At 38.9% G+C, this 12290-nt stretch overlaps 3 protein-coding genes across 4 annotated transcripts in view; all 3 read left to right on the forward strand.

The window, feature by feature from the left end:
- The first annotated feature begins 547 nt into the window (after nt 1-547).
- Nucleotides 548-6786, forward strand: fam133b (family with sequence similarity 133 member B). Of its 2 annotated transcripts, none has more exons than XM_058618708.1 (11): nt 548-721; nt 1749-1846; nt 2415-2493; nt 2656-2769; nt 2864-2896; nt 3069-3140; nt 4143-4241; nt 4514-4558; nt 4674-4781; nt 5180-5230; nt 6087-6786. In XM_058618708.1, exons 1-11 carry the CDS (start codon nt 698-700, stop codon nt 6180-6182), a joined length of 819 nt encoding a protein of 272 aa, XP_058474691.1. In that variant the 5' UTR covers nt 548-697; the 3' UTR covers nt 6183-6786. The 2 variants fall into 2 exon arrangements, with proteins under 2 accessions (XP_058474691.1, XP_058474692.1); XM_058618709.1 differs by having other exon boundaries at nt 550-721; nt 4517-4558.
- Nucleotides 6787-8426: 1640 nt separating this feature from the next.
- On the forward strand, nt 8427-10994 carry LOC131447534 (progranulin-like). Its single transcript, XM_058619371.1, has 6 exons — nt 8427-8518; nt 8755-8811; nt 9562-9687; nt 9856-10029; nt 10258-10401; nt 10610-10994. Exons 1-6 carry the CDS (start codon nt 8486-8488, stop codon nt 10736-10738), a joined length of 663 nt encoding a protein of 220 aa, XP_058475354.1. The 5' UTR covers nt 8427-8485; the 3' UTR covers nt 10739-10994.
- A 969-nt stretch (nt 10995-11963) lies between these two features.
- LOC131446915 (serine/threonine-protein phosphatase 6 regulatory ankyrin repeat subunit A) overlaps nt 11964-12290 on the forward strand; it is a 36219-nt gene continuing 35892 nt past the window's right edge. Inside the window, exon 1 of the mRNA XM_058618303.1 lies at nt 11964-12148. Within this exon, the coding sequence (XP_058474286.1) occupies nt 12122-12148 (27 nt within the window). The 5' untranslated portion in view covers nt 11964-12121. The remainder of the gene's footprint in view (nt 12149-12290) is intronic.

Here is a 12290-nt window from a genome sequence, read left to right on the forward strand (position 1 = left end):
CATTTGCTATTTATTTGCTCACACTTAACAAACGATATACGAGTAGGAAGCTTTGTGTCCTGTATCTTTCTTCTTTTAATGTGAGCCAATTAATAGCAAATATTTTATTTTAAATAATATTATTTTGGAACAAACACATTGTGATTCTTGGGTGGTTTAGCACTCAACTGATTAGCTTTCTGTTGTTGTGCAACCTCCTTTTTTTAATGTATAATTTAATAAGATAGTTTTTTTTTTTAATCCCACAATGAAGTTAAAGGAATTTACTGTGTCACAGCAGCAAAGACAGTAATGATAAAGGTAAACAATCTGAATGTACACTATAGAAAAATGCTGACAATATATAAACTATAAAAAGGTAAAAAAAAAAAAAATAGAATGTACATTATAGACATTAAGTTACTAAGTTAATGTGTATTATTGTCATTTTTGTTTTTCTGTCGTTCACCTGAAAAGCTTGACTTGCTCTAACCGAGTCTTGAAGGTGATCAAAGTGCCCAAGTAGTGGCAGTAATGAGACAACCGAGACGCTCGCTGCCGCCGAACATCGCAGAAGAAGAACACGCGGCGACAGCAGCCGTAGAAGAAGAGGTAGAGCCTCAGCTAGAGCTCAGTTTATTGAGGCTAGGTCAATGCTAGCAAGGTAACACTAAAGTCTGTCTCTCTGTTGGACATTTCCCCTCGTTACTAACTTGACATGGGCAAAAGAGACAATCGAGTGGTGAGTTATGTTACCATATCGTTGACAAAACTGACAAACTAGGGCGTTACATAAAAAGAAAACCCAACGAACTATGCTAAACACAAAGCAGCGTTGGCGCAGTAGCTTTGACAAGCTAATGTACACATCGACCAGGAGTTAGGCCTAGTCAGTTGTAAATATAAACACGCGTCGATATGTCTCTTTATTACGACTGATGCAGCATTGTGTACATGTTACCTGCTGGTTGCATGTTGAATTTAGCATTTGAAGGCTAGCGCCAGGCTCATTTAACAGTCGTGCAGCTGCAGCTGTTATTATTAGCTCACAGCAAATAGGCAATAATCCGAGATGGTGGTGATGCGCAGTGTTTGTCGAAGCTACATCCATCCCAAACATAATATTATACTGAAACCACATGCCAAACACCAAGGAGATGTAATGTCGGTTACTCATTAGAGGCCTAGTGGTTTTCCCTAGCACTTTGCCACGTTAACACATCTTTGTCCTCCTGCTCTGTTGTTCCCTTATGTTTATTTGTGTATATGTTTGTTTATTTAGTTAATAAGTAAATCCACCTTACCTTCACCTTATAACAGATGATCACAGTTAGGTACGCTCCTTTGACAATTAATCGTAGGTAATATGGACAGCAGGCCTGCTTTAAATCATATATAAATGGATCACTTTACAATATTTCTGATGCAGTTTCCTTTTTTATTGGGAACGTATTGTAGTTGTGGTGAAAAATATAATTTTTAAATATGTATTTATAATTCAGACATTTTTGTAGACTTAAGCCAGCAAAGAGACAAAGTAAATGTAAGTATTTCTACTTGCACAGATAGGTGGTAGGAAGTTCTGACTATGCAGTATTGAACATGCAAATAAATACCTTTTTCGTAAGTGGAAGAGTGATAATGAAACATTGCTCAATCTGATGTTGGGTAACATGCCTAACATGCCCTCTTTTTTTTCCCCTCAAGTAATTATTATTATTGTTGTTGTCATATTACTGTTATAATGAGTTCTCTGTTTATCCTGTCAGGCGTACATTAACCCCATTGCTGCTGCACGGGCCAGGGGGCCGGCACAGAACTCTGGACCAACCATACAGGATTATTTAGGCAGACCACGACCAACATGGTGAGTGAAGGGTGGATTTTGGCTACCTCTGGCTTACACTGACACACATTATTTGCTGTTTGGGAAAAAAATGGAGGAAGTATGTGGTCTTTCTCACAGTAGCATTCCCTGCCATTTCTGCATTTAGTTCATGGTGATACTTTACTTACAGACTCAGAGCAAGTTTTCAGTTAACAAATTCAGTGGGAAAATGTCAACATTTCACTATTTTTAAGTGTTGCACAAAAGGATTTGTGGTTATTATAATTACAACTTCAGCATTACTCCAGAGCGGAAGGTCATTGCAGGTTGTGCGTGTAAACCAAGGGTCAGTGCCACTACCTTCATTACCAGAGTGCATTATTAAAATTCAAACTCAAATCATGGTCACCCCAGCCCTTCTACTTGTGCATTATATTACATTTCCTCTCAGTTTCGCTGAGTTTAAATTGTTAAGGGGACCATGCATAGTACCGCACCTAGTATTTGAATGAATAAATAATTGTTTATTCTATCTTTTTTCAGAGCTCTTGAATGTAAGAAAAAGTTATGACATCTTTTACAACGTATATGATTGTCTTTTCTTCAGGGAAGAGTTAAAAGAGCAGTTAGATAAAAAGAAGAAGGGGTCTCGAGCCCTGGCTGACTTTGAGGATAAAATGAACGAGGTATGTTGACATCTCTTCCATTTTAAGCACAATTCCAGTGATGCATGTCATATTAAGTGGAAGTATGGCAACCTTTTGATCTTTTCATACCAGGTGCAGCTGCATATGAAGAAAAGTTTACAGAACAATTCTTTTAAACATTAAATGTTTTTCTCTTTCCAGAGATGGAAGAAAGAGCTGGCAAAAAACCGAGAGAAGTTATTAGGTGACAAGGAAAAAGAGAAAGACAAAAAGAACACGGACAAGGAAAAAGAGGAGAAGAAAGAGAAAAAAGAGGTAGGGTATACTTCTTTTATCAGACATATGAAGTATCTCAATCTTGAATCTCATCTTTAGTCAGTGGCTTCTTTTTGTCATTTTTTGCATTTAGAAAAAGAAGAAACAGAAGAAGAAATCCAACAGGGTGAGGAGAGACCTCCAGTATTTTGATAAACAGCTATGCCACAGTACTGCCCCCCCCCCCCCCCACACACACACAGTTTCTTATTTACGTCCATTAAATGTACTGTTCCAATATCAAACAAGCAAAAAACCTCAAATCTAATGATCCCTGCTTTCACTGTATTTTGGTCAAGCATTCTTCATCTTCCTCCTCTTCATCGAGTTCTGATTCTTCCAGCAGCTCCTCCTCAGAATCTGAAAATGAGGTAAGCCATACCAACCTCTAGGGTGTGATATTAATGTTCCTACAAATAATCTCTGATTAAAAAAAAATATTTTAGTGTTTTGAAGCTGGCAGCTGTGGTCAAAGCATAGTCTGCATATGAAAATAGATGTAGTCCTCCAGCTTCCTCCTGTAGCCCACCAGAAAGTAATATAGTAAATAGCCACAAGGTGGAGACTCCTGGTTGAAAAACAAAACGCACTACTCGATTTGAATAAAACTATGGAAAAATTGCCAAATTCCCACTTTATTATTAATGTTGGTAATCTTAATCACTATTTTTAGGTATGTTTTTCAGTAGTATGTGATGTCAGTTTTGTAAATTATTTAGGTATGGCACATATGAGTGGACACCAGTGTGACTGACAGCTTGTATCGTCCACTAGTCACCTGGTTGCAGGCGACGTCTGTAAACTCCCGTTTGCAAAACGTTCATGGCACCGGCCAAACTGCAATTATGGTGGCTTCAGTTCAGATGCTTATGACACCGCAGCCAGTTGCCGCTAGGGTCAAAGTCATTATGTTCTTGATACCACAGCAATGCCATTTTCAAATGTGTATGTTTAAATGTACCAATAATAAAATATTGCCTCAAATAAATCTTTATGAATAATAAAGATTTATTTGTGGCAATATTTTACAGTTCTAAAACTCATACAGTTTAAGATTAACTGAAACAAAGACACCTAAAACCAACACCGACACACCCTGATTGACTGAATAAAGTGATGATTGGGCTGTTGAAAGTGATCGTTAGGGACGGCTTCTTCTAATGTTTTAGAACAGTTTTACGTTTGATAGTTGGTCCGTGGAGCAAATCAAGAAATATTTAAAAGCTAATCAGAAAATCTAGTGGATTCAAGACGACTCAAACTGATCAGTCTTAAAAAGGCAGCCATCCCTCAAATGACTTCACCTTCATGATATTGTTTTCCGTGTAATATAACTGTGCAGCTTTTGATTGTGCTTCTGTGTCTGTGAACAGGATGAAAAGAAGAGTGTGAAGAAGAAACGGAAGAAAAAGAAGTTGGTGGCCAGGAGAGCGTCGGACGGCTCAGAGGAAGAATCGGACGCTGAAAGCAAGGTCTTTCTTTCTTTCTTCTGATAGAAATGTCGGCTTCGCTGATTCTACTGGAATTAAGTAGAAATAGATGCTGGTTCTATAAATGTGCAATTAATCATTTTTTGTACCATACTATAACTAACTATAAAGCCACATTTATTTATCTACAATTTAAAAACTAGCAGCATTGGACCAAAACTTCTTTATAGTCATGGCAAAAGAGTGAGGAATTTAAATGTAGTTACGAAATATTGTGAGTGTGAGGCTAATGTGACTGTTGTGTTTTTTCCAAGAAGAAAAAGAAATCAAAAATCAAGGAAGAAGGGGACAAAGATAAGGTAATTAGGATTTTTCTAAAGCTTTTTTTTTTTCCATGGTGATGATTTTGTTGACCACATGTTTTTTCACTTATGGGGTGTTTAGAACTGTAACTTTGTGGGTTTTTTTTGTAAGTCCTGTGTCCCTCAGGAAGACAAAAGCCGCAGAAGAAAGAGGAAGGCTGAGCGAAGTTGTAGAGACTCCTCTTCAGAGTTCTCTGTGGATTCAGAGGGTGAAGACGGGGTAAGTTTTATTCAGTAATGGTTGTTGTGGGGGAAACAAACAGACCAGTTATTGAAACATTTACTCTCCTAACTCGATAACGGACAAAATGTTTGGAGATGTAGTTGTCCCCTGAAAAAAAATGAGACCAATATTTTCATTTTTATTTTAAAATGAAAGATTTAAGCTTTTTTTTTTTTTTGTTAATCAAACCTTTTATGTAAGAGACTGTTATCACCGCGTGACCCATGTTGTCAACTGTTGCAAGAAACCACCATGAATTGCTTAGCTGCAGACTTTCCCTCCGTTACGTTGCACAACTACCAACGTTAAGTTTTAATTTGTATTTAAAAAACAAAAAGGTAATGGCTGCTACTTCCCACTTTTCATGGTCTCATTTCAACTTTTCCCATCCACAGGCTGAAGCCAAGAAAAAAAAGAGAAGTAGTGAAGAAAAGGACAAGATCATGGTGAGAAATTTTCGTTCAGGGTAACAGCACACAAACATTGCTGCAACATGATTGCTGTTTTATCAGTTACAGTGAGGTCTGTATTGAAGCCGTTTGTGAGAACACTTGAGTCTGTAAATGTTGCTCCGGACATTTCCCAGAACGACTCTGGCTGCCGGAGCGTATCCCAGCTGACACAGGGCGTAAGGCGGAACACCGTGGACAGGTCGCCAGTCCACCAAAGGGCAAACACGGTCAATTTTGAGTGCCCAATTGACCACTGCATGTTTTCTGACTGTGGAGGGAAACCAGAGAACCTGCTTCTTTTTGGGTTTTTTACTGTAAAAAAAAAAAACTCCTACAGTTACCGTGCTGACCACATATGACACATGGCCTCACCCCTGGTCAAGTTTCTGATGAGTATGAGTAATCCTATGTGAGAATACAGCAGGAAAATCTGTCTGTGAGTGAATGTTTTGCCTCTTGCGCGCTACTGTAGACCCAGATGCAGACCCCTCGCCTCAAAGAATTTCAGGAATTTTCCTGCTGTTATAAATCTGCCTGTATCAGCTGTTGTGGGTTAGGGTTAGTCAGTATGGTTAGTCATATTGCAATTATTTTGACAATTTGGTAATCCTTTTATCTCAACTGTCATTTTCACCACAAAAACCATTAAATGCCTGGGCCAGTGAGTTCCTGCAGCTGTAGAATTCCACTGTTAGGCTGTTTTTATTCTTATTTATTTATAGCGATTTCATGTTTATCAAATAACTGCAGTGACTTTTTAGTTAAATTTAGCAGTCTACCAATATAAAAACTAATTAACCACAATTATTGATGGAGGCTGTGAAGTGGACACTTTGCTTTGTGTTCTCAGGACAAATCTAAGAAGAAGAGAAAAAAGAAGCACAAGAAACATGGCAGAAAAAAGAAAAAGAAGGCAGCATCTCAGTCGGACTCCGAGCTCGATTAAGGACCGTGGATGTACGGCTCTCTCTGTTCCACGGCGTCTCACTAGTTGTGTTCGTTTTTTGCCTCTGACCACCAGAAATGTCTCCTCCAGCTTCAGTCATCACACTTGTTTAAGGAGATCTACAGACTTGAATTGCTCGGGTGAAAAGAAGTGGGACACCCGTCCCTCAACGCGGCAACTACAGTAACATATCTTTGGTTTGACTTTTACCACCATGCTTTTTATAGATTGTTCTTTGAGTTACAGTCAGCAACAGTACTGAATTCCCCCTTCTTGCCTAATCATGGACATTTCCGTGTGACAGACACTCGCCTTCCCCTTCAGAGTGCTAGCCGGCCAAGACTTACTCCCTCTGCTTCATACCTGACACCTTTGCATCTCTTGTTGCTAGGTGAGGCTGATATGCTTGTGCCTGTGTCATGCATGCGGACCTGACCACCTGGTGTGTCGCCAGCCTCATATTGAAGTTGGACTTGTGAAAAGAAACGTGAGCTGCACAGTCAACATTTATACAAGGGATAATTGTTCCGTTTGAATTGTTGCTACACTGCAGTGTAATTGTACAAACAATGGGAAGTCATTAATAAACTACTGTTTTATCGTTTACCGTTAATACCATCTGCTTACTGTGAAACCATGACTCGGTTGTGAGGAAACAGCTTTCCCTTGCTTCCTCACAACTAACTAAAGACCAGTACTGTAACACAAAGCTTTCTCTTAACTTATTCATCATCTTTTAACATTTATAGCAGAATATTGCACTAAAATGTGTCGAGACTAAATAACAGCAATACAAAACATTCAAAAACAGAAAGTAATCAAGCCTTCAAACAAATTTCACTCTTCCTTGCAGATTTGTTTTCGTTAAGCCACATTGAAGGGTATTTTTTTTTAGCATGAACAGCCTGTTAAAGGTCATGCCACAGCATCCCAATCAGATTTAAGTCTGCACTTTTGAATAGGCCTCTCCAAAACCTTTATTTTACCTTTTTATTAAGCCATTCAGAGGTGGACTTACTGGTGTGTTTGCGATCGTTGCCCTGTTGCATCACCCACAGTCCTAAAGCATCCCATCTCACTACCACTGACTGTTGGTATGATCCAGATGTAACAAGACACAAACCATTCCAAAAGGTTCAACCTTTGTCTCATCTGTCCACAGAATAATTCCCCAAAAGTCTGAATGGTGAATGGTGAGATGATCTCTTATGGATGCCATTTTTGCCCTTTATCTTCTTTTTTTTTTATTGTTGAGTCTTGACCACTAACCTACAGTGGGACCTGCAGTTCTTTAGATGTTCTTGGTTCTTTTGTGACCTCCTGGATAAGACATTGGTGCGCCCTTGGTGTAATTTTGGTAAGTTCATTTGTGGATAATGGATCACATTTTATTCAACAGGTCTTACAGGTAGGTTTGGATAGGGTCTCATTTTTTCCTTTCATAAATAAAATTTAAAAACTGCGTTTTGTTTTCATGTGTGCTATCTGTCTAATATGGAAATCAGGTTGATCTGAAACTCTTTAAGGGTGAGAAATACACAGAAAAAGGAAGCAATCGGAAAGGAGGCAAATACTTTTTTTCACAGCACTGTTGCTGTTTGGCTAAAAATTCACTGAGTTTTGTTTTGAAAGGATTTCATCAGCCCTTTTAATGCTGTATCTCCATATCATCCTCAAGTGCATGTTCAGTTCAAGCATGAATAGTTTTAGCAAATGGGGAAGTAATAGACTTAACTGATTTGTATGAAGACTTTCGTTTCCTTTGGTATAGGTGCAAAAACATTTACTGTTTACATTTACCTGTAGGTACAAGTTATAAAACAGTGTGTCAGATACCAGTAATAGGAAGAGTAAAAGGTAAACAATTCAATTTTTTATGTAGTGAATTAGGGAATTAAAGCAATTTAAAAATAAAAACAAGGAAAGAAATGATTCAGACATTCATTGGTGTTAATGTATATGGTTAGTTACAATTACTGTAACTGGTATAATGTTAAAAAGTTAATGTTTATGTGTAGAATGTTAACCCTGAGGTTTTACAAACGGGTCTTGTGACTGGCACAAAGTAAAGAAACCAAAGGTTAATATGAGCTGTGTGTGTGTGTGTTGCAGCCTGATGTTACTTAATTCCTATGCCTCAAATCCCAATTCTCAATCTGTAAATAGTCAGTTTTGTGAACTTGACTTTTTTAAGCTGACAGTCACAGGACATATGGGTGTGTGATCTAGTGGGTGCAGTAAAGTGGGAGGGATTAAACTTCCACATAAAGAGGGGTTGAGTTTGAGGAAGTGTAAGGCGGCACATGAACGTTGTCATATCAGTTCACTGTCTCAAGGTAAGTGGCAGAAATCAGTGATTGCTGTTATATAATCCTACTTCCATTATCTGTCAGAACAGATCTGTCCGTTTTGAGAGTTTTATGTATGAGCTAAAATGAAACTAACAGTTGCAGAATCAAAAAAAAGTGAGTGGTGAGTTGAAGATTTGACTTGTGAAGACTTCAGAAATTGTACACAATATTGTGTGAGGTTTGTTTGAGTCGTATAAACTCCATGTTGTTTCCTTCTGCAGATGTTGAGGATCATGCTGTGTCTGTTGATGGTGGTGTTTGTGTGCGCATATCCAAACGTAAGTCAGAAGAATCTCCACACTTAGTAACGCAATCTGTAGTAGTTGAGACTGATGTTGATCCAAGGCTGTGTGCTGTGCTGACCTGACCCACTGCTGTCCCTAAGGCCAATTTTCTCAATCCTGGTCTTTGGGACCCACTGCCCTGCATGCTTTAGACGTTTCCCTGCTCCAACACACCTGACTGAAATAGGGAGCTCATCAACAAGCTCTGCAAAAGCTTAGTGACAACCCATTTATTAGAATCAGGTGTGTTGGAGCAGGGAAACATCTAAAATATGCAGGGCAGTGGGTCCCAAAGACCAGGATTGAGAAAATTGGCCTTAGGCTAATAATAATTATAGTCTGAATTGAAAAATGAACTGAATTTGATTGTTCCTAATACTCATATAGTCTATCATGTTTTGAGTGAAGGGTAGTATTCTCATCTCTGCTCTGTTTTTGTTGTCGCATGCATTAAATGCTTATTCTTATTCATGTATCAAATATACTGTGTATCTCTTGGAAATGTCTGGTTGGTTTAAATGAAACAAGTCATATAAAATGCTTTAATTATTAACAAATGCAGTGGAGTAAAGTTTACATGTAGACCGCAGCATTTATATAGTTCATAGTGAATCAAACAATTGGTGTATTTTGGCCGGGCAGATAAATTGCCCTGGAGACTTTATTTCTTTCAGCCAACCTAGTGTTTAACCTGTTCATATTTAGATAAACCATTTCATTCTGACTACTTTTCCTGCCCTTCAGGAGCTCATAAACAACCAAGTTCCAGAACAAAAACTTGTCCACTGTGACAACTATTACACCTGCCCTGATGGCACCACCTGCTGCAGACACCCACAAGGTGTCTGGTTCTGTTGCCCATATTCTCCTGTAAGTTGACCTACTGTACATAGTCTTGCGCAATACGACACGTGACTAATGAAAATCCTTTAACAAATTACTGACACGACATTTACTCCAGGTTCCAACTCAGATTTTTGAGGTGACATTAAGTGTAAAACTAATGTTTTGTCGTTGTTGTTGTGTAATGGTTTATAGGGCCGCTGCTGTCTGGATGGCTACCACTGTTGTCCTTATGGCTTCGACTGTGACCTGACTTACACGCATTGTTTAAGACAGAACCTGAGATATCCTTTCACTCCTAAACAAGCTTTTTCATCAGTCCCCGCCTCTCTTATTTCTCCTCCAGACGATGAAGCCAGTGCTCCGAAGGTAGAACAAATCACAGAATATGGAACTTTCTACACATGCATGCAGCCGATCCTGGGATTATTTCTGTGGGCAGATTTAATGTCACACAGAAATATTTAAAATGAGAAACTGGGTTTTAGAGGTGTTCCAAGATGTATAATTTACGTAAAAATAAGTTTAGTAAATGTAAATTCTAGTGATGAATTATATAAATATTGGAGTATAATGGTCCGTGTTTATATTTTTCAGACACCTATGACAGCTCTAATTGAAGCCAGTGGTGGTGCTGCCAACGCTGAAGTCATCCGCTGTGACTCCAGGTTTTACTGCCCACAAGAAACATCATGCTGCAAGGATGTGACAGGCCAGTGGAGCTGCTGCCCTTATCCACTGGTATGCGTCATGCATGTTGTGCAACTGTTAAATAATTTGGTTTGACATAGATTCTAACATGATCTCAGAATACAGAAGATCTCATACTGCTGCGGCTGCTTCAAATGTGTGCTGTGACATGGACATGCTTAGCACTGCTTTGATACAGTAGTCGAATGGTTGAATGGTCCGTATTATGTTCTAACACCAATGTTTAAACCAATTTCAGGGCCAGTGTTGCAAAGATGGACGGCACTGCTGTCAGTATGGATATACCTGCGACCCCAGCTCCATTTCATGCAGGAGATTCTACTCTCAGGTCCCCTCCGGCGACCGGAAACAAGTGCAAACAGTCTGAGGACACATTGACAAATATTTGTGATGATCCGGTTCATTGTCTTATACTCATTTCAGATCAAATCAAATAATAATAACTGTGTGCCTGAATTTAAAAATGAACTGGCTTGATCCAGAATCACTCGCATGGATCAATAATTAGGTCATTTGATTGTTCCTAATACTCATAGTCTATCTTGTTTTGAGTGAACAGTACTATTTTTTCCCATCTCAAGTTGTGCAGTCAATTAAATGCATTAAAGCTGAAATTAAATGAGTATTGTTTAATTTCATTTATCAAATATACTGTGTATCTCTTGGAAATGTCTGGTTCATTGAGATAGTTTGCCATGTTGATTTACAGTATGGTCCATATATATTTGGGAAAGACACACATTCTGCGCACCGCCACAGAGAATTGGAAATGAAAGAATCAACATGTGATTAAAAATGAGGACTCTCTGCTTTAATTTGAAGAATTGAACAAAAATAATTGCAATGTCCATTGAGGAATTATAAACATTGTTGTACATTATTGTCCATTTTCAGGAGCTTTAGAAATAATTGGACAATTGACTCATGGTCAGGTATGGCCTGTTCACTGAAATTTCAACAAGGTCCAAAGATATGTAAATGCAAGGGAAGGCGGCTGCAGTAAAGGCCTGACAAAGCATCTCCAGGGAGTAAATTCAGCTTTTAGTCCATGGGTTCCAGACTCGGTAGTATTATAAGTACTTAAAGTATTTTAAGTATTACAATAAGCCTTTATTTATCATGATTTGAGTTGTCCCATTATTTCTGAGACCCTGAAAATGTGTGTGGACCTGACTGTGTGTGTCATAAACCACTTAATTCTGACTACTTATAATTCCAGTTCAAAATACTCAATTCCCCTGGAGTTGCGACATAATTACATTGGAGACATCTCAATCTGGAATTAATGACAGTCAGATATGCATTTTGGGTGTCTGCATTTGAATTAAAAATAAGTGTAATGAATCAAACCACATGGACATGAATGGAAAAAGCGATTGTCCACTGTCCTCGGGGGACTGGCTTTGTCCCTGGGTTTGTGGATATAAAGAAAATCTTTACACTTGTACACGTGTAATCCGTTTCACAAAGAAACGGATTACTCATATTTGTAAATATGTGTATAACATGTCCAGACTTGTCAACACTATCTGCTTTTTTATATCCCAACTTTCCCGTGGTGTCACGTCTGTCCCGTGATGCGATGAGTTTGTCCACGGCAGGAAGGAAGGGAGAAGAGGAGGGAAGCAGCACCGTTTGACTCCGGGGAGTCTGTCCTCCTTCACCCCTCCCTTCTCCCCCCAGTTAGGTTAATTTACTGGAACTCCCGGCCGAGTTAGTTAGTGCCTCCTTCGGTCTTTCCACAGGCAACATGGCTGTGTTGAAGATACAAGACCAGGTAACCTCATATTCTCCTTCCAGCTAACACTTACCGTCGAGCTGAGTCTGTGGTGCCCCTAATGCTGTTTTGCTAGTTTGCATGTTAACTAGTCGACACAAAGACTCGTTTAAGTGCCCACATTGGTGATAGCGCAACTTCA

This window comes from Solea solea, chromosome 20 (assembly GCF_958295425.1).
Source record: "Solea solea chromosome 20, fSolSol10.1, whole genome shotgun sequence".
In the NCBI taxonomy this organism is placed as follows: domain Eukaryota; kingdom Metazoa; phylum Chordata; class Actinopteri; order Pleuronectiformes; family Soleidae; genus Solea; species Solea solea.